Raw genomic sequence first — 21,669 nt, 5'->3', positions numbered from 1 at the left:
ATTGGAAGTACACCACTATAATTTTGAAAAACCTAATTATTTTGAATTTAGAGTCAGATGCCAGTTCAGATGACCCTGGAGATCCTACAACACCATGCATTTATATTTGGACGTAACAATGAGACAGTTCAACGTATAATGAAGAGGACATCAACCAAGTAAGTTTTGTGTGAATGTATTTACTTGTACCTAGTTGTATTATATGGGAAGTGAGCTATGCTTGTGGTGACCTGTCTTTGTATCTTTCAGCATCAAGTTTTTTCTTAAAATCTTGAATAGTGTTCTCACACTGTTTCTTTATCCAAGTTATTCCAGGTATCCAGCACTCTGTGTGGGAAGCTATTCTTTTTTTTACCTCTTCTATAGTTAACCTTTTTGAGTTTTTGAGTGTGTGTGTGTATTACCTAGTTGTATTATACGGGAAGGGAGCTATGCTCGTGGTGACCCGTCTTTGTATCTTTCAGATCAAGTATATTCTTAGAATTGTGAATAGTATTTGCACACTGTTTTTTCATCTAAGTTATTCCATGTGTGAGAGAGAGAGAGAGGGGGGGGGGGTGGAGAGTGGGGGTTGCCGTATTAATGAAGCGGCCCTTGCTGTTTATGTGCTGTGTCTTGCAACACTGCTTCTGACTCAGGGATGACCTATCATCCAGGAGGATCCAAAATCGAGGGAGGGAGGGTGAATGAGAGTGGAGTATGTGAGGATGGAATGGGTGGGAGTGGAATTTATGCCTTTGTTTTTTGGCTCCCTCCTTTGTAAGGGGGAAAAGGCCTTTGGTATATGTATGTGTATTACCTAGTTGTATCTTAGGGGAAGGGCAACTATGCTTGTGGTGTCCCGTCTCTGTATCTCGGCAGTGTTCAGGGCAGAAACATGGAACATAAGAAAGGATGAGTTTCAATGTGTTTGAGATGAGGTGCCTGAGAAGTATGATAGTGGTTACTTGGTTAGAGAGAAATGAGGTGGTGAGGAGGAGAGCAGCAGTGGAAAGGGAGTTGGGAGATTGGGTTGATGAAAGAGCATTGGGATGGTTTGGACACATGGAAACATTGAGTTAAGAGACTAGTAAAAGAAGTGTAGAAGGCAGAGGTAGGAGTGAACATGAGGAGCCAACCTAGGATGAGATGGATGGATGGGGTAGAAGGGGCATTGGGAAAGAGAGGAATGTCTGTTGAGGAAAGCTGGGAGAGGACAGAAGATAGGGGTGAATGGAGAATGGCTGTGTATGGATGATGCAGTGATGCATGAGGGGGATGGGGTGTGAGGGAGTATGTGTGAGAAATAAATTGGCATAGCCTGAAGGGATTTCTCCCAGTCTTCTCCTTTTCTGCATGAGTGGGCAGAGGGGGTGGGGGTGGGGGGTCACTGATTTAATGAAGTGACCTTGCTGTGGATGTGCTGTGTCTTGTGACAGTGCTTCTGAATCAGGGCAGTGGGCAAGATGCAGGGATGACCTGTCATTCAGGAAGTGCCAATGTAAGAGGGTGTAGGAGAGTGGAGTATGTTGAGGATGGAATGGGTGGGAGTGGTTCTTATTTAATTTAATTTAATTTTATTTTATTTTATTTTATTTTTTTATTTTTTTTGCTACCTTTCTTGTAAGGGGGAAAAGTCTTTGGCATATGTATGTATATACATATATACACTCCCTCATCATAGATTTCCTTTAAAATTGTCCATTTCTCTTCCATCTGTGCTTCTTCTTCATAGAATTTTTCCCAACTCTTATTGAAAAATCTTTCTAAGTTTCCCGAAGTCTGTTTTGTTGTACATCAGTCTTGCTTTTCTGTGTTTCCTGTTTCTCCCTATATATATATTTCCTCTTAGTTCAAACTCAAGTAGTATGTGATCACTCTTCCCAATTGGTGTCTTGTATTCAATTTTATCCACAATTTCAGGCTCTGATGTGAATATTAATTCTAGTCTACAGTTCTTGGTTATTTCTATATCTGGTATTTTGTTGTACTCATTGAGTTGTGTATTCTGTGGTCATGTCAAGTAGTATGTTTCCCCAAAGGTCCTCTCTGTCCTTCACTCTCATCTGGTCCCAGCATATTTCTCTAGTTAAAATCACCCATAATTATTAGATTTCCTCCTTTCAGCATTTCATTTAATGTATGCCTTGTATCTTCCAGCATTTTGGAATGGTCACTCTTTCCAAGAATATGTTTTTGGGGGCACATAGATCACCACAAATTTCGTACTTTTCATGTCACTATTTTCAACTCTTGTGATCAATTCCACATTGTTTTCTCCTTCTGTAATCTTTGTCACATTTAAGCCCTTCTTAGTCAAAAACATGTTTCCACCTTGTTTTTCCTCTTTTCATCCATTGATTGTATAAGCCTTGTCCAACACTATTTGGTGGTAGTGGACCTTTTAATTTCGTCTCCACAGTTCCCATTTTATCTGGATTTTCTTCTGCCAGATAATCATTTAATTCATCTAATCCTGAAATCAGACAGTCTATGTTGATATAAGTTTTTTCCTTTTCCTCCTTGTTTTCTGTTTCCTGCATTTCCTTTCCTTTTGAAATACCATTTTCTCGGCTGCAAGTCCAGCACACAACAAAAAACTCCTTTTCAATCTTTCTATCTTTCTCTTTCTCCTCTCCCCTCTCTGTCTCCTCTCCCCTCTTTCTCCTCTCCCCTCTTTCTCCTCTCCCCTCTTTCTCCTCTCCCCTCTTTCTCCTCTCCCCTCTTTCTCCTCTCCCCTCTTTCTCCTCTCCCCTCTTTCTCCTCTCCCCTCTTTCTCCTCTCCCCTCTTTCTCCTCTCCCCTCTCTCCTCTCCCCTCTCTTTCTCCTCTCCCTCTCTTTCTCCTCTCCCTCTCTTTCTCCTCTCCCTCTCTTTCTCCTCTCCCTCTCTTTCTCCTCTCCCTCTCTTTCTCCTCTCCCTCTCTTTCTCCTCTCCCTCTCTTTCTCCTCTCCCCTCTCTTTCTCCTCTCCCCTCTCTTTCTCCTCTCCCCTCTCTTTCTCCTCTCCCCTCTCTTTCTCCTCTCCCCTCTCTTTCTCCTCTCCCCTCTCTTTCTCCTCTCCCCTCTCTTTCTCCTCTCCCCTCTCTTTCTCCTCTCCCCTCTCTTTCTCCTCTCCCCTCTCTTCTCCTCTCCCCTCTCTTCTCCTCTCCCCTCTCTTCTCCTCTCCCCTCTCTTCTCCTCTCCCCTCTCTTTCTCTCTCCCCTCTCTTTCTCTCTCCCCTCTCTTTCTCTCTCCCCTCTCTTTCTCTCTCCCCTCTCTTTCTCCCCTCTCTTTCTCTCTCCCCTCTCTTTCTTTCTCTCTCCCCTCTCTTTCTTTCTCTCTCCCCTCTATTTCTCTCTCCCCTCTCTTCTCTCTCCCCTCTCTTCTCTCTCCCCTCTCTTCTCTCTCCCCTGTCTTCTCTCTCCCCTCTTCTCTCTCCCCTCTCTTCTCCCCCCCCTCTCTCCCTCTCTCTCTCCCTCTCTCTCTCTCTCTCTCTCTCTCTCTCTCTCTCTCTCTCTCTCTCTCTCTCTCTCTCTCTCTCTCTCTCTCTCTCTCTCTCTCTCTCTCTCTCTCTCTCTCTCTCCTTCTTTTTTGTGTCTTTTCTCTTTCCTCATCATTCATTTTCTTTCTTATCCGTATACTTTATTAGTTTTCCTAATACTTCTGCTATTATTTGTGACCATAGTGTATGCATGTGTACATGCATTTGTATGTACTGAAACTATATTGTTTGTGTAATTGTTAATATAGTTTTTGAATGTTTGTTACATAACAATAGATTAATCATTGACTATGTTATTCTTATGAAGTAAAATTAAAAACCTGTTTAATGATGTTGTCCATATCTTCAGAATCACTCTTCCGGACCCCAATGACCCAACTGTACCCCCATTGAAGAAGTCAACTGTGACAATCTCTGGAGCCATTGACAATGTGTACCTTGCACGACAGAATATCATTGTAAGTAACTTTAAATTTGAGTAGATCTGGACTGTTGATTTGGTGTGAAGTCGTACAAAGTTTCATATTTTATAAATTAGAAGTGTAATTATATATACCAATGGCTTTTTTCCCCCCCCCCCTTACAAGGGAGGTAGCCAAAGTCAAAGGCATGAATCCACTCCCACCCATTTCATCCCCACTACTCCACTTCCATTAGCACCCCTCCCTCCCTATTTTCTTTGATCCTGAATGGTGGGTCGTCCCTGCATCTCACCCACTGCCCTGGGTCAGAAGCAATGCAGTAAGACAGTGAATCCATAGCAAGTGTAGTTAATGTGAAGAAATGATATAACGACTTAAGGAAGCCATTGTTTATGCCTTGTTCAGTTATGTAGTGTCTGCTGGTACACAACCTGATACCCAGTCTCTGAACATGTCCCAAGATCTTGGTGCTTGACTTTTCTATTTAATTTTTTCACATAACCTGACAATCAGGGACTGGTACCAAATTCTAGGTCAGGGGTCATTAAACTTTTTTAAAGTGGGTCAGATAACAGAGAGAATGACAAGTGCAGGTTGCATGATCAATTCAATATAATAGTGAATACATGAATAGTAGTAGGGGGGAAATGACATGTACAATGTCCTGGCAGGCCAGATGAACTGACCTCTAGGGCTGGATAGCCTGCAGGCTGTAGTTTGGTGACCCCTATTCTAGATAAGACATACTCATACAAATGCATTTGTCCAGGATTGCTTACCTTAGTGTGAGGACCAGAGGACTGTTCCAGGCTACTTTGGGTCTACAGGTTTCCATTGAAACTGGAGCAATATCATTGTAATGTCTTTTAATGTATAAATTTATTGAAGTCATCAGTTGTGAGTAACGTGTAAATTTATGAACTTGTATATGAATGTCATTCCAGGGCTGTTTACCTCTGGTGTTGATGTTTGACCTCATGCCAGAGACAACCTATGACCCAAACGAGGTATCACAGGTGATGCAAGCTTTAGATGTGCACATAGTTGTCAAGAATCGTAAACTGGATGGTCGTAGGCCTGTTATCATCAAGGGTGCTGAGAAGAATGCAGGTATGTTTTCTGCTGTGAGTTCAGGCTCTCTATGAATAGTATAAACAATTTTGGCATTATAACTAAAGATGTTGATTTAGTATTTGATGAATGGGACCTCATGCACTGGACACCTCGCAGCATGTTTTTGTCATTAGTTGCATTTGAGTTACATTGAAAGCCAAAATGGTGTATTTATTGAATTCTTGCTTCTGCAGGAAACATCTATGAAGCATGGAATATGATAACCAAATCAGAAAGAATCCCACCCAAAGCACGTATCCCACCCACTTATCATATCATGGATACTCCTCCTACATACAATCTCAGTGAGTGTTCCTTGTTCTTTGTCATGTCATACTGAAATTATATTAACTGGCATTTTGAAATAATGACTATTTTTATATTAACCACTTCAGTATAATGACGCATACATAGGCATCATAAGGTATGTGCAAATGGGAACACGGATAATGGCATTGGTGTCTTGATTATATATATTTTTTGTAGTTGTACATGAGTTACTCTGGATTCTGTGAACTGTTTTGATCACGTTTTCTGTGTTTATTATTATTCAGAGTAAAAGAGAGTGAATAATACAGCAGTGACTTTATATTTTACAATGCAAGTAGTGTGATGCAAATTACTTATGGTGGTGGAAGAAGACCAGAGGCCACTTAACTGTAATTAGGCAGACCTGACCTTGACCCATAGGACACCAGGTCTGCGCAACGATACAACCATTGAGAAGTGCATGTCCACAATTTTTTTTTTTTTTTTTTTTTTTTTTTTTTTTCTTCCCACCATGTATTACAATATGCCATGCCCTTTCGATTTATCATAATTGTAAATATTTTTATTTCATATGTGGTAACACAGATATGTGAGAAAGCTATAGGAAAAGGTAGATATTTTCTTGGCATTTATGGATTTGGAAAAGGCTTATGACAGGGTAGACAGGAAGGCACTGTGGGAGGTATTGCAGATATACGGGATAGGAGGAAAGCTTTTAGGAGCTGTCAAGAGTTTTTACGAGAGTAGTAGAGTGTGTGTCAGGATTAGAAATGGAGAGCGAGTGGTTTGAGGTAAAGGTGGGACTTCGTCAGGGATGTGTTAGTCACCCTGGCTGTTCAATTTATACATGGATGGGGTGATGCGAGAGGTAAATGCAAGGGTGGTGGGTCAGGGATTGGAGATGGTTAAAGAAAATGGAGAAAAGTGGGAGATAAGCCAGCTGTTGTTTGCAGACGACACTGCGCTTGTAGCAGGATCAGAGGAGGGATTGAGGAAGTTAGTGACAGAGTTTGGGAAAGTGTGTGAAAGAAGGAAGTTGAAGATAAATGTGGGTAAAAGGTGATGTTCAAGGGGTGAAAGTGGCAGCAGACTGGAAGTGAGTATTAAGGGAGTGAGACTGAGACTGGAAGAAGTGGATAGTGGCAGGAAAGAGAGGAGTGGAGGTGGAGGTAGAATGTAGATTGAGAGAAGTGAGTAAATGCCTTAGTGGATTAAAAAGTGTAATGAAAAATAGACATTTGGGAATGGATGCTTAGAGGAGATTGTATGAAGGAGTGCCAACAGCACTGTATGGGGCAGAAGCATGGAACATAAGAGAGGAAGAGAGAAGGAGTTTGAATATGTTTGAGATTAGGTGTCTGAGAAGTATGATAGGAGATACTACGCTGGATAGAGTGAGAAACGAGGAGGTGAGGAGAAGAACGGGGATAGAAAGGGAGTTGGGAGATAGGGTGGATGAAATAGTATTGGGATGGTTTGGACACATTGAAAGAATGAGTGAAGAAAGACTAGTAAAAGAGGTGTGGAAGGAGTGAACATGAGGGGGCGACTTTGGCTGAGATAGATGGATGGGGTAAAAGGGGCATTGGGGAAGAGGGTAATGTCTGTTGAGGAAGGATGGGAGAGGACAGAAGACAGGGGTGAATGGAGAATTGTTGTATATGGATAATGTTGTGATGTATGAGGTGGAATGGATGAGGGGTGAGGGAGTATGTGTGAGAAAAATTTGACACAGCCTGAAAGGATTTCTCCCTGTCTTCTCCTTTTCTGCATGAGGGGACGGAGGGGGGGGTTGCTGATTTAATGAAGCGGCCTTGCTGTGGATGTGGTGTGTCTTGTGACACTGCTTCTGACCCAGGGCAGTGGACAAGATGCAGGGATGACCCATCATCCAGGAGGTGCCAAGATAAAAGGGTGAAGGGAAGTGGAGTGTGGTAGGGATGGAATGGGTGGGAGTGGTTTTTATGCCTTTGTATTTTGGCTACCTCCCTTATGAGGGAAAAAAAAAAACCTTTGGTATATGTATGCATGTACGTAAATCCGTAGAACTATCCGGCCTTTACTTGCTCCGCTACCCACATCACCTCCAATTGTGGATCCAACCTTCCATAATGGCAACTGATGCTGCACGCGAGAATTTGAGTCATACTGAAGTGGTTAACGTCTAATTTCCATGCATTATTTGACTTGGGTATGATAATGGAAAAGACAGCAATAAGAAGATTGGCAGAGTATTTTAGGGAGTTGTTTAATGTGAAGGAGGATAGAGAGGGAAAGATAGATGCAGTGGGAGGCGCTAAGAAAATGACCGTGATGGATGAGGAAAAGATTAGGTGAAAGCAGTTGAGATAATTAGAGCAGGTAAGGCACCTGGGTTAGATGGCTGTCATGGCAAGTATCTAAAAAAGATACTGTGATGGTGGACTGGCTGGTGAGGTTGTGGTTGTTTGATGTTTGTCTAAAACAGGTAGAGTGCCTAAGGACTGGAGAAGTACTATAATAGTTCCGCTTTAAAAGGGAAAAAGGGACAAGTGTGAGTGTAGTAATTTTAGAGGGATCAGTTTGTTGAATGTAGTTAGGAAGGCTTATGGGAGTGTTTTGATTGAGAGGATTAGGAGAGAAACGGAATAATTGGTGAGGAACAGTGGGTTTAGGACAGGTGGGGGTTGCATGGATCAGATTTTTGTGGCAAGACAGATATGTGGGAAAGCTTTAGGAAAAGGTAAGGATGTTTTTTGGGCCGTTATGTGTTTAGAAAAGGCTTATGACAGGGTATACAGGAAGGCACTGTGGGAGGTATTGCAGATCTATGGAATAAGAGGAAAGACGTGAAGAGCAGTTGAGTTTTTACGGGAGTAGTAGAGCCTGTGTTAAAATTAGAAATGGAGAGAGTGAGTGGTTTGAGGTGAAGGTGGGATTTTGCCAAGGTGTCATGTCACCATGGCTGTTCAGTTTATACATGGATGTGGTGGTGTGAGAGGTAAATGGAAGGGTAATGGACCAGGGATTGGAGATTGTTAAAAAAAAAAAATGGAGAAAAATGGGAGATAACCCAGTTGTTAGCTGATGACCCTGCACTTGTGGCAGGATCAGAGGAGGGATGAAGAAAGTTAGTGATGGAGTTTGGGAAGGTTAGCAACAAAAATTTAAGATAAATGTGGGTAAAAACAAGGTGATGAGATTACAAAGGGAGAGGATGGCAGCAAATTGGAAGTGGATAGCTTTTGATACATGGTTGCAACTGTAGCAGGAAAGGGAGGAATAGAGGTGGAGGTAGAATACATATTGAGAGAAGCAAGTAAATGTCTTGGGGGATTAAAAAGTGTAATGAGAAATACATTTAGGAATGGATGCTAAGAGGAGATTGTATGAAGGGGTGCCCCATACAGCAGTGTATGGGGCAGAAACGTGGAACATAAAAGAAAGTGTAACCACTTTGCTACAATGACACTTATATAGGCGTCATGAGGCACAAGTTGGTACGTGAAGATGCTGGCATAGGAGTCTTTATTATATATTTATTTTTGTAGTTGTACACAAGTTACCACCAGATTCTGTAAACTGGTTTGATTGCATTTTGTTTATTATTACCGAGAGTAAAAGAGTGAGTAATACAGCAGTGACTTTATATATTTTACAATGAGTAGTGCAATTCAAGATGCTTATGCAGCCAGTGCTACACACGAGAATTTGAGTCATACTGAAGTGGTTAAGTGTGTTTGAGATGAAATGCCAGAGAAAATATGGTTGGCATTAATAGGCTGGATAGAGTGAGAAACAAGGTGAGGAGAAGAATGGTGGCGGGAAAGAAGCTGGGAGATAGGGTTGATGAAAGAGAATTAGGATGGTTTGGACACATGGAAAGAATGAGTGAAGAAAGAATAGTAAAAAGTTGGGAAGGCAGAGGAGAATGGAGTGAACATGAGGGGACAACCAAAGATGAGATAGATGGATGAGGTGAAAAGGGTGTTGGGAAAGAGGGGGGGTGTCTCTTGAGGAAGAAAAGAAGACTGAGGTAAACTCTTGGTATATGAATGCACCTGACTTTCATTTTCACCTCCCCTTACCTTAATAACTTTTTGTTGATACCAGACTTGAACATAACAAACTGGCTCAACAGTGGCAGCTCCTCACATTCAACCAGCATTTCACCCCTACCTTCCTCTCATCCAACGCCACTTCCGTCACCCTTGCCTTCACGATTGCCCTCGCCCACCATTCCGTGCACCTTGACTCAGCTCACTACACATCCTGTCGGAGGACTATGGGGAGGCACAGCAGCTGCGCCCTTGCAAAACCAGATGGTGCGGCCTGTACAGTTCCATGACCATGTTTGTGAGTGTTACGTATTTACATTTCACTTGATGAAGATTTAAAACTAATCTAGTGATGACATGGATTTTATGGCTTGTGACAGGCTGAACTCCACATTTTTATTTTGAAATCTTTTCTTACAGCATATACCAACCTACTGAGTGACTTAAACAACATCTGCAGTGGTACAGTCACCACCAGTAATAACACTGTGTTCTCGAAGTTTGGACCATCCAATTTGAATTCCCTCCTCAATGGTTTGAATGTTGGAGGTAAGTCAAATTTCTTATTCAATAGAATTGTGAGCCCAAATTTCCTTGTAAACATGTAAATATATGAACAGAGTATATATTTTTTATCACATTTCAATGTGTCAGGATTAGAAATAGGGTGAGTGGTTCGAGCTAAAGGTGGGACTTCGTCAAGGATGCGTTATGTCTCCCTGGCTGTTCAACTTGTACATGGATTGGGTGGTGCGTGAGGTAAATGCAAGGGTGGTGGGTCAAGGATTGGAGATGGTTAAAGAAAATGGAGAAAAGTGGGAGGTGAGCCAGCAGTTGTTTGCGGATGACACTGCGCTTGTGGCAGGATTGGAGGAGGGATTGAGGAAGTTGGTGACAGAGTTCGGGAGAGTGTGTGAGAGAAGAAAGCTGAAGATAAATGTGGGTAAAAGTAAGGTGATGAGATGTACAAGGGGGGGAAAGTGGCAGTAGAATAGAAGTGAGCATTAACCACTTCCATATGGTGACGCCTACGTAGGCGGCATGAGGAGCAAGTGGGTACTCGATGATGCCGACGTCGCCATCTTGATTATATTTATTGTAGTCGTCCCTATGTAACTTTCATTCTCTCTAAACTGGCTATATATTTTCTATGGTTATCAAAATACACGGGTGAAAGAGAACAAACGATTGAGCACTGACTTTATTTTTTATAATGCGATTATTATGACGCAACATTGCACGTCGGGCAGCTAATGCTGCCAGACGTGCGATGTGCCCCAGAGTGAAGAGGTTAAGGGAGAGCGACTGGAGGAAGTGGATAGTTTTACTTGGGTGCAAATGTGGCAGGAAAAGGTGGAGTGAAGGTGGAGGTAGAATGTAGATTGAGAGAAGCGAGTAAATGCCTTGGAGGATTAAAAAGTGTAATGAGGAATAGATATTTGGGAATGGATGCTAAGAGGAGACTGTATGAAGGAGTGATTGTGCCAACAGCACTGTATGGGGCAGAAACATGGAACATAAGAGAGAAGGAGTTTGAATGTGTTTGAAATGACGTGTCTGAAGTATGATGGGGGTTACTAGGCTAGATAGAATGAGAAATGAGGAGAACAGCGGTGGAAAGATAGCTGGGAGATGGGGTTGATGAAAGAGTATTAGGATGGTTTGGACACATGGAAAGAATGAATGAAGAATAGTAAAAGAGGTATGGAAGGCAGATGTGGAGGGAGTGAACATGAGGGGATGTCCTAGGATGAGATGGATGGATGGGGTAAAGGGGGCATTGGGGAAGAGGGAAATGTCTGTTGAGGAAGGACGGGAGAGGACAGAAGATAGGGGTGAATGGAGAATGATTGTATATAGATGATGTTGTGATGCATGAGGTGGAATGGGTAGGGGGGATGGGGGGGTGAGGTAGTGTGTGAGCAAAATTTGACGCAGCCTGAAGGGATTTCTCCCCGTCTTCTCCTTTTCTGCAAAAGGAGGGGTGGGGGTCGCCGATTTAATGAAGCGGCCTTGCTGTGGATGTGCTGTGCCTTACGACACTGCCTCTGACCCAGGGCAGTGGACAGGGTGCAGGGATGACCCATCATCCTGGAGGTGCTAAGTTGGGAGGGAGGGTGGAGGGTGGAAGGGAGTGGAGTGTATTTAGGGATGGAATGGGTGGGAATGATTTTATGCCTTGTGGATTGAGGAAGTTGGTGAGGGAGGGTGTGTGAAAGGAAGTTGAAGATAAATGTGGGTAAAAGTAAGGCTACGAGATGTGCAAGAATTTGACTCATATTGTAGAGGTTAATAGTATTGGCTGACCACTATCCCATTTCTGTTTGTCCTTAGATATCGTTTTACTCTGTACAGTAGCTCTCTACCTAGAGCAACAAATAGATCCAGAGCAGTGTTTATACGTATTTACCTAGTTGTATTTTGCGGGAAGGGGAGCTATGCTCCTTTGCATCTGTGTCTAATTTACTTTTAAACTCATGAATGGTTTTTGCGCATGCTATTGCTTTCCTCCTTGTGTTCACTACAATAATAACTAGATTACAACAACTTGCATGCAAACAACACAACATACACTCTATAAAGGATTTGTGGGAAAACCCAGTTTCGACTGTGGCATTCCTTGGGGAGACGGGACTGCTCGGACAGACAGTCTAGGGAACGACAACAACAAAAACAACAACTCAACTGAGATGGGAGACTAAGTCTAGTAATAGTATTCTCACTAGTGTTTACACTATTTAGAGAACTCTAATTAGAGCAAATTTAGCTAATAAGTGTACAGTGTACATGTACCCTTAGATAAGAGGAAAACAAAGGGTGGTGGATGGGAGTGGAATGGGTACGTGCCTTGACTGGCTACCTCCCATATAAGGGGAAGAAGCCTTTAGTATACAAATAGAACTTTAGCAATACTTACATGATCAGTAATATTGTAGGCACAGTTTCTAATATCATACATACAGGAATTTCTCCCAGTCTTTTCGTTTTCTGCATGAGGGGACATGGAGGGGTGGGGTCACTGATTAAATGGAGTGGCTTTACTGTGGATGTACTGTGCCTTGCTGCATTGCTTCTGACTCAGGTAATTGGGAAAGATGCAGTGATGACCTGTCATCCAGGAGGAACCAAGAAAAGAATGAGGTAGGGGTAGTGAATGGGAGTGGAGTATGTGGGGATGAAATGGGTAGGAGTGGATTTATGTATTTGACTATGGCTACCTCCCTTGTAAGGGGGAAAGATGTTTAGGTGCTAAGATGGAGGGAGGGTGGAGGGGTGTGGAGTGTATTCAGGGATGGAATGGGTGGGAATGATTTTATGCATTTTCCTTTTTGGCTACCTCCCTTGTATGGGGGAAAAAGCCTTGGTATATGTATGTATGTATTTATCATATATATACCAAGGGTTCCCCCCCCCCTACAAGGGAGAGCCAAAGTATTAAGGCATAATTACATTCCCACCCATTTCATCCCCACCTATTCCACCCCCATCCACCACTCTTCCCTCCCTCCCTCTCATCTTGGCTCCTAGATGATAGGTTTTCCCTGCATCTTGTCCATTGCCTTGGGTCAAAAGCAATGCAGCAAGACCCAGCACATCTACAGCAAAGCTGCTTCGTTTAATCAGTGACCCCCATCTCCGTCTCCTCATGCAGTAACATTGAAGATGGGGAGAAATCCCATCAGGCAGCATCAATGTTATCATAATACCATTTATCTTGCAGATAATTCTCTTAACAACAGCAGTAACAGTGGAAGTTCCTTGTGTTCATCAACTCCGTCGCCAAGAGATGCCTCACCTGATCAACTCGTGATTACCCCTTCATCCTCGTCAAATTCCTCACCACCTTCAGTGCCTTACAATGCGGACTGTGATTCTTCGTGTACATCAGTAAATGGTAAGAATTTTAAGGTTTTGTGGATGAAAATTACCATAAAGATTTATTTGTAATTTGTTTAGGTCTTTTAATGTGGTGCCAATGATGCAAAAGATAGGAATGAACAGAGTGGCTGTAAATGGGAGTGACTTTATTCCTTTTTGTGGCTACCTCCCTTGTAAGGGGAAAAAGCCTTTGGTATATGTATGTACCATTCACATATCTATAGAATAATTTAGGTTGACCTTTACATTTGTCTGTTATCTCTTTTTCATACATAACTGTATTTGACCACAGAAATGAATGGAAAGAACATGACCTAATAGGAATTTAATTTCTTAAAAGGAATTTCAGCTATACTGTCAGAGCTGCAAGATCGTCGTGCCCCAGGGTGTGAAAAGAAGCAACTAGAACTAGTCGGACAGTCGTTGTCTATTTCTGATTACAACACGAAGAAAGTAATGGCCGCCAAAGGTAAGACAGAGGAATTTTGAAATTTATAAATTTTTGGGAAAGAGGAAATTGTTGAGGGCAGTCAAGTTTTTCTACATTAGTAGAACTTGTGTAGGGATTGGGATTTGAGTGAGTTGTTTGAAATTAAGGTAGGAATGCCCCAGGGTTGTGTAAAGTCTGGGTTTTCAGTGTGTTTATGGATGGGGTGATGAGAGGTGTGAGAGTGCTAAGGAAGGGTTTGGAGTTGGTGAGTGTGAGTGGAAGGAAATGGGAGGCGAGCCATTTATTTGTCCAATTTGTGGATGACCATGCATGTTGTTGAGTCTGAGGATAGGCCGAATCATTTGGTGGCAGAGTTTGAGGATGTGTGAGAGGATGAAGCTGAAAATAAATAAAAGTGTCGTAAGAAATTGGTATATGGAAATGAATACAAAAGGTACAAGTGCTGCCCTGGAGAAATTAATTTTGAAGGAAGCAAAAACTTCAAGCACTTTGATATGTATATGTGTGTACATACATTTTTTATAGTGGTAGTTTGCGAGATGTTAACTATCATCTTCTGTGCATTATAGCAATGAAGGAACCTGTCAGCAACAACCCACGTATTCCAACCTCCAGCTGGTCTGGTTATGGTTTCAGTAAAAGCATGCCAGGATTCATGATAAAAGAGAAGATGCATGAGCAAGGACTTAAATCGAATAACCAAGTAAGTCTGAACAAGGATATCTAGGATGTCTTTTTCAATTGTTGGAGGATCACTGGCATGAACTATGAGTAAAGTACAAGGGTTCTCATAATACTTTCCTAGGAGTAGTTACAAGAAAAGCTTTACCCCTCCCATGTAAGGGGGGAAGAGGCCTTTGGTATAAAGGTAGACCTGTATATACATCTCTCCATCTGTCTATATACCAAGGGCATCTTCCCCCTTATAAGGGAGGTAGCCAGCCAAGGCATGCACTCCTACCCATCACCCATTTGTTTTTCCCTCCTCTGAGCTCTTTGTGGATGAAGGGTCGTTCCAATCTCCTGCCAGCTGCCTGGGTTAAAAGGAGCACAACAGGACATGGCATATTCACAGCAGAACTGATACATTTACACACTGACTCTCCCACCTTATCCCCTTGTGCAGAAAACAGTGTATTGATGTACAAAGGCCAAAATCCCCTGTATAAAGGGAGTTCAAGCACACGCCCACACCCATTATTGCCTGGCCCCACCTCAATGGATCAGATACCAAGACATATCACCACAGGGCCCAACAGCTGAGTCTAGTTTAGCCTTCATTAATTTACCATATAGTTGTGGGAAAGCATTCCTTGGACTTTCCATTAATCCATTGACAGTCTTGCACATTCCTATCTTGCATACTTTCTTCCCCACCCTACTGACAAACCATATGTATCCAGAGCTCTTGTCATCTTGTTCTCAGTATTCCTGCTTGGATCATTGGTAAGAACAAAGAAAAGTGACTGAATTGATGGGAAGGTATGGGAGGATGATAAAGTCATGGGCATGGAGGGCAACACTGAAAAAGACAAGATGCTTGAATGATATCAAGAAATGTAGCTTTCCACATGGGTAGTTTGGAATATCTTACAAGGAAATGGGAAAGCAGTGCACTGCCTGGTGTGTGCACCCCATTGGTGATGTTTTTTTTTTTTTTTACTTAATACCCAAACCATCTCGACATTATCCAGCAGCTTCCTACCAGCCCAGATTTTGTCTATCCTCCATATTTTCCACATAAGAAATACTCCCTTGTGTGTAGTGGGGCAATGTCTGCACTTCAATTAACTAGTACTCTGCTTTCCCTTTAGGAGAGCATTGACCTATCTTGCCAGCCACTCCAGTGAGTGTTTCTTTTGTCAGATATATCACACAACACCCATCCAATCCAGGTGTTTTATCAGTTTTTATTTCTTCATTCCTTACTCCTCATTGTAATCCCAGCATTATCCTCATGCATCCCAATCATTGTCTATGCATATCCTAGTCATTTATTCTAGCATTTCCCAGACTGTCATAACTGTATGTCATCAATCACCTTCAACAGCTCCTGGAAGCACATTCTTATCTCCCTCTCCGTTATATCTTCATTGTAAAACTCCTGGAAAGTATTCATTATCATTTGTGGAAGCAGTTGAACTTTGTAGCCTCACAAATTTTTGTTTGTGTTAGTAGATTGAGGTATACTTTTATTTGTGTAATGCCACAGTAGGTCTTCATGTCTGTGTAAAAGTATTTGGCATTATTAGTTGCTTTTGCATTTTAGTTTATTAGTTTTAAGATTAGTGCATGGGTCTAGTATAATGATTTATTTTGAAGTTTATGACGATTGCCATGTTTTGGTTTAATTCTGCTGGGTGTTTCAGCTTTTTTTATTTTGTATTTTTGTTGCTCAGTAACAATGTGGAATATGCTTAATTCAGTGCTTTGAATTCAGAAGGCTGGTTTGGTAGAAGAATGGAACGATTGGCCAGAGAATGACGTCACTGACCACTTGGCAGTCTCCAACTCTTCTCACTTTTCACAGGTATAGTTTTCTGAATAGAAGTTTGTTTGATATCTATTTTTCACCAGTTAAAATGTCTGGCAAGCAGGGAAGAGTGTGTAAATAGGAGTGAGTGGAGAAATGGTAAGTGGATTGATGCCTTTGACTTTGGCAACCTCCCTTGTAAGGGGGGAAAAGTTCTTGCTATGTGTATGTATGCACCCAGGGCAATGGGGAAGATGCAGGGATGACCTGTCATCCATGAGGAGCCAAAATGAAAGAGAGAGAGGGGAGGTGGATGGGAGTGGAATGAGTGGGGATGAAATGGATGGAAATGAAATTATGCCTTTCAACTTTGGCTGCCTCCCTGGTAGAGGTGAAAGAACCCTTGGTATGTATTTACCTAGTTGTATTATATGGGAAGGGAGCTATGCTTGTGGTGACCCATCTTTGTATCATTCAGCATCAAGTTTATTCTTAAAATCGTGAATAGTGTTTGCACACACTTTTTTTTTTTCATCTAAGTTATTCCATATATCCAGCATTCTGTGTGGGAAGCTATTCTTTTTCCTATCTCTTCTATAGTTGTCCTTTTTTGAGTTTCTTTTCATGACCTCTTGTTTTTCCATTGTCATTTTTTAGTAAATCTTTTCTGTCGAGGATTTCCATTCCTTTCATGAGTCTATATATAGTCAGTAGATCACCTCTTTCTCTTCTTTGCTCTAGTGTTGGTAGTTCTAGCTTCGATAATCTTTGTATGTTAGTTTGGAAAGAGCTGGTGCCAACTTTGTTGTTGCTCTCTGTATTCTTTCTAGTTTCCTTATATTCTTTTTTAGTACTGGGTGTCCATAGTGTCACTGCATATTCCAGTTTTGGTCTAATCAATGTGACTAATATTTTTTTTATAATTTCTTCATCCAAGTATTCAAATGCCACCTACATTGACCTTAGTAGGTTGTATGTTTCACCTACTATTTTGTTTATATGTCTGTCCAGTGTCATGTCATTGCTGATTAACACTCCAAGGTCCCTTTCAGTGTTTGTGTGTGTGTTCTCTCTCTCTCTCTTTCTCTTTCTCCCCCCCCCCCCACACACACAGTAACAAAGGTGTGTAAATGAAGGGATGGTATGTCTGAAAAGTATATGCTCATTTACTTCATATTGTTTTTGAATGGATGAGAAGCACTGGTCACCATACGATGAAGTTGGGGTGAAGTAACTCCAGCTGTTATCCCCAAGGTGCTGATTAGATGGGAAGGGTTGTTGAGTGCTGTTTATGATTGTGATGTTGGTGTGTGCAAGTAAAATTTATTTAAAGTTTATAGATAAGAGACCAACAGAACTCAGTATTGTAACTGCTATAAATTCAGTGGGAAGGGTGGTTGATTGTGATGTGTGCATGTTAATTTAAATCCAAGTTTACAGATGGTGACAGTAACAGAACTTGCAGTTGTAGCTTGTCTATAAACCCAATAATTTTAATTAGGGGAATGTAGTAACAGTAGTGCTTGAAAAGAATTGTGGTGATTAAGTAGTAACACAAGAAGAACATAAGAATGAAAGAGACTGCAAGAGTTTCAGTGCACATGGTTACTAAGTCTATTCCATTTGTTGACCACTCTGTTGGTAAACCAGTTCTTGTCTTATTTCCATTTTAAATCTAGATTTGTCCAGTTTAAATCCATTACTCTGTCCTGCCCTGTTGTTTTAATATGACCTTGTTTGTGTCACCCTTATTGAAACCATTGGTCCACAAAGAAGGGTTTTTATGATTATTGATTTGTACTTCTTTAATGTTTAGGTTTGGATCATTGGGAAGAATGTTTTTGGTATTGTCTTGGCATAGAAGTAAGAAATACATACATACACTAAGGGTTCCTTCCCCCTTACCATCAAGGTAGACAAAGTCAAAAGACACAATTCCACTCCCACCCATTTCATCCCCACCCATTCCACTCCCATTCACCACCCTTCCCTCCCTCTCATCTTGGCTCCACATGTATGATGGGTAATCCCTGCATTTCCCCCATCTCTCTGGGTTAGAAACAATGCAGGAAGCCGCAGCACATCCACAGTAAGACCGTAAGAAATATATCGCTCATTCATTTCAACAATGACATAACTCAAAAATTGAAGATTTTGAGTTATTTATACCACTGAATTTGCCATTTTCTATATTTGTGGTAAGAACGCCATAACTCAAGTAGCAAAACTGGCCATTAGATGTCGCTCAAGGCAAGAACGTCATAATTCCAAATTTATTTTTCAAATAGGCACAAAGCATGTTTATAATAGATATTTTTTAATATGAGATGTCATGTACTACATTTAATCATGAAATAAAAATTCATTGCTAAATACCTCATTTAAAAGTTCCATAGGAGACTGTATTACATAATTAAAAGTTTATATTGCTTCTGAAAAGTAGCATTTTTTGAGTTATGTCAGTGTTGAAATGAATGAGCGATATGAGAAATAACTGGAACCTGAGGAGTTTTCTTACAATTGCAGAAACAAGGTAAGGTATCCAAGGAGAGAGATTGCTGTACCTGTTAATATGTGCTAGTTCTTGTAAAGGTGGGTAGTAGGAATGATTGGTTACTTGAAAAAAGGACTTTTTTAAAATTATAATTTTTGCCTTGGGTATCTCTTGACTTAAAATGAGCAGCCCCAGCTGGCTAGCATTGGTATTCTGGTCCTCCCAACCTTGTTGGAAGAAATATTGCAATGTCTATTGTTTTTTGTGTCGACAGCTTGTAGTAGTAGTAGTAGTTGTAGGAGGAGGATGAACAGTCACTAAAATTCTATCTATATACCAAAGGTCTCATCCCCCCTTATGAGAGGTAGCCAGCCAGGACATGCATGTACTAGAATTAATTTTAAAAATGGTTAATGTTCACAAAATATACCTAATGTATTGTTCTACTTTTTTTCACATTTTTTCATTTTTTTTTTTTTTCCCCCAACTTTTTTATTGTTCAACTTTCTTTTTGGCTACCTCCCTAGTAAGGGGGAAAAAGCCTTGGTATATGTATACATGTATTGTTCAACTTAGTCTTTATGAAATATTATACCTTATGTTATGTATTATTCAAGCAGATGCCTTCCAGCTGCCAGATGTACAACCTGTCAGCCAGCAATCTTGTCGACGCTGTATTACCAAAGAGACGAAAATTTTACTCCCAAATGCCTATGTCTGGACAACCCACTGACCTACCCTCCCTACTTGTGGACGTACAACTCGGGCAGTATATAGGTTTGTAAATCATTGAATTGCACAAGTCTTTGAGGATAAATGTACCCATAAGAAAGTTATTTCTTACTGTTTTGTTTTACAGTAGTGGTTTCAGGGAACTAATTGTTGACAAAGAACAAATATGTACTTACGTATGTATACCAAAGGCTTTTCCCCCCCATTATAAGTGAGGCATAAAAACCACTCCCACCCATTCCATCCAAAAAACAAAGGCATAAAAACCACTCCCACCCATTCCATCCCTAACATACTCCACTCCCCTCCACCCTCTTACCTCCCTCTTATCTTGGCACCTCCAGAATGATTTTTTTTAAATATATCCCAGAATGATGGGTCATCCCTGCATCTCGCCCATTGCCCTGGGTCAGAAGCAGTGTCACAAGACACAGCACATCCACAGCAAGGCCGCTTCATTAAATCGGGGACCCCCACCATCTCTGTCCCCTTGTGCAGAAAAGGAGAAGATGGGGAGAAATCCCTTTGGATTGCATCAGTTTATTTTTCACACATACTTCCTCACCCCTCATCCCCTACCCACTCCACCTCATGCATCACAGCATCATCCATACACAACCATTCTCCATTCACCCCTATCTTCTGTCCTCTGCCAACCTTCCTCAACTGACATTCCCCTCTTTCCCAAATCCCCTTTTACCCCATCCATCCATCTCATCCTAGGTTGGCTCATCAAGTTCACTCCTTCCACCTCTGCCTTCCACACCTCTTTTACTAGTCTTTCTTCACTCATTCTTTCCATGCGTCCAAAGCATCCCAATACTCTTTCATCCTCCCAATCTCCCAACTCCATTTCCACCCCCTGTTCTCCTTCTCACCTCATTTCTCACTCTGTCCAGCCTAGTAACCCCTATCATACTTCTCATGCACCTCATCTCAAACACATTAAAATGGGACAAAAAAGAAACAAGAGGACACACAAGAAACTAAAGAAAGACAGTTACAGAAGAGACCTGAAAAAGAACAGTTCCCCACTTAGGGTAATTGACATATGGAACAAATTGAACAGTGAAACAGTTAATGCCAGAAATATACACACATTCAAAAGCAAACTAGATGTAGAGATACAAAAACGGGTCAACACGATCATAGCTCCAGTCCTGTAAAATACAACTTGGTAAAAACTAGGTAAATACATTCAAACTCCTTTCTTCCTCTTTATGTTTCATGTTTCTGCCCTGTACAGTGCTGTTGGCACAATCACTCTTTCGTTCAATCTCCTCATAGCATCCATTCCCAAATCTTTCTCATTACATTTTTTAATCCCCCAAGGCATTCACTTGCTTCACTCAATCTACATTCTACTTCCATTCCTCCCTTTCTTGCCACATTTGCACTCAAGTATTGAAAACTTCGATGAAGAAATGGCCCCAAAAAGAAAGAAAAAAAAAATAATAATAATAATAATAATAATACTAGTCACACTGATGAGGCCTAGACTAGAGTATGCTGCTACACTATGGTCACCCAGTACCAAAAAGAATATAAAGAAGATTGAAAGAATCCAGAGAGCAACTACAAAGATGGCCCCCAACATTTTCAAACCTGTCATACGAGGGGTGATCAGAAAGTAATGACAGTCGGACTCGTAGCTGAGAGACTATAAGTGTTGGGGGGGCGGGGAGCAAGGGGCAGCAAGTGTTGCCTGTTGTTACATGTTTGAGCTTGTCGCTGTTTGTCTAGCTTACATTTTATCGTTGCGCTGTGCGATTGCGTCATTGTTGGTTTGCCTCTCTAACCGGAAACATGGATTTTTCGAAAGAAGGCTGCAGATTCTACACCTTCACAAGGTGGAAACTCGGGAAAAAAAGCAACGGAGATCAGAGAGGAATTGTTGCAAGTTTTTCCCGAGTCTACTCCATCACTGGAAACTGTTTCCCGCTGGATTCGAGCTTTCGCAGCCGGAAAATTGCAGCTAGAAGATGATCATCGTCCTGGCCGCCCTCGGACATCCGTGACCGAAGCAACGACGGTCCGTACGCGGGCCATCATTGACGAAGATCCAACTGTTACTCTTCGATTCTTATCCTTGGAGCTCGGTGTCAGTTATGGGAGCGCACATGACATCGTGCATGAACACTTAGGGCTGAGGAAGAAGTGTGCTCGATGGATACCTCATTTGCTTACGGAAGAGCAGAAGAGCGAACGGGTGCGGATTTGTCGTCTATGGCTGGCTGAATTCGAGCCAAATGGTCCGAAACGGTTCTCAGATGTAGCTACCGGAGATGAGTGTTGGATTTCTTTCTTCACCACCAGAGACAAGCAGTCTAACATGGTGT

The 21,669-nt window shown here is 41.7% G+C and overlaps 1 protein-coding gene across 8 annotated transcripts in view; it reads left to right on the top strand.

The window, feature by feature from the left end:
• The window catches only part of BicC (protein bicaudal C), a 202,672-nt gene that overhangs the window by 169,694 nt on the left and 11,309 nt on the right, over positions 1 to 21,669 (top strand). For 7 of the 8 annotated variants that reach the window (XM_076189782.1, XM_076189779.1, XM_076189783.1 and 4 more), the window contains 11 exons: positions 52 to 158; positions 3,809 to 3,917; positions 4,826 to 4,991; positions 5,189 to 5,299; positions 9,357 to 9,599; positions 9,722 to 9,850; positions 13,023 to 13,196; positions 13,521 to 13,649; positions 14,201 to 14,334; positions 16,072 to 16,161; positions 19,219 to 19,375. In XM_076189782.1, the coding sequence (XP_076045897.1) occupies positions 52 to 158; positions 3,809 to 3,917; positions 4,826 to 4,991; positions 5,189 to 5,299; positions 9,357 to 9,599; positions 9,722 to 9,850; positions 13,023 to 13,196; positions 13,521 to 13,649; positions 14,201 to 14,334; positions 16,072 to 16,161; positions 19,219 to 19,375 (1,549 nt within the window). The remainder of the gene's footprint in view (positions 1 to 51; positions 159 to 3,808; positions 3,918 to 4,825; positions 4,992 to 5,188; positions 5,300 to 9,356; positions 9,600 to 9,721; positions 9,851 to 13,022; positions 13,197 to 13,520; positions 13,650 to 14,200; positions 14,335 to 16,071; positions 16,162 to 19,218; positions 19,376 to 21,669) is intronic. The other variant, XM_076189780.1, reaches the window with a different exon arrangement.

Source organism: Oratosquilla oratoria, chromosome 9 (assembly GCF_046742065.1).
Source record: "Oratosquilla oratoria isolate Oo_2021 chromosome 9, ASM4674206v1, whole genome shotgun sequence".
Lineage (NCBI taxonomy): Eukaryota > Metazoa > Arthropoda > Malacostraca > Stomatopoda > Squillidae > Oratosquilla > Oratosquilla oratoria.
The sequence above is the reverse complement of the archived record's forward strand: the minus strand, read 5'-3'. Positions and strand labels throughout refer to the sequence as shown.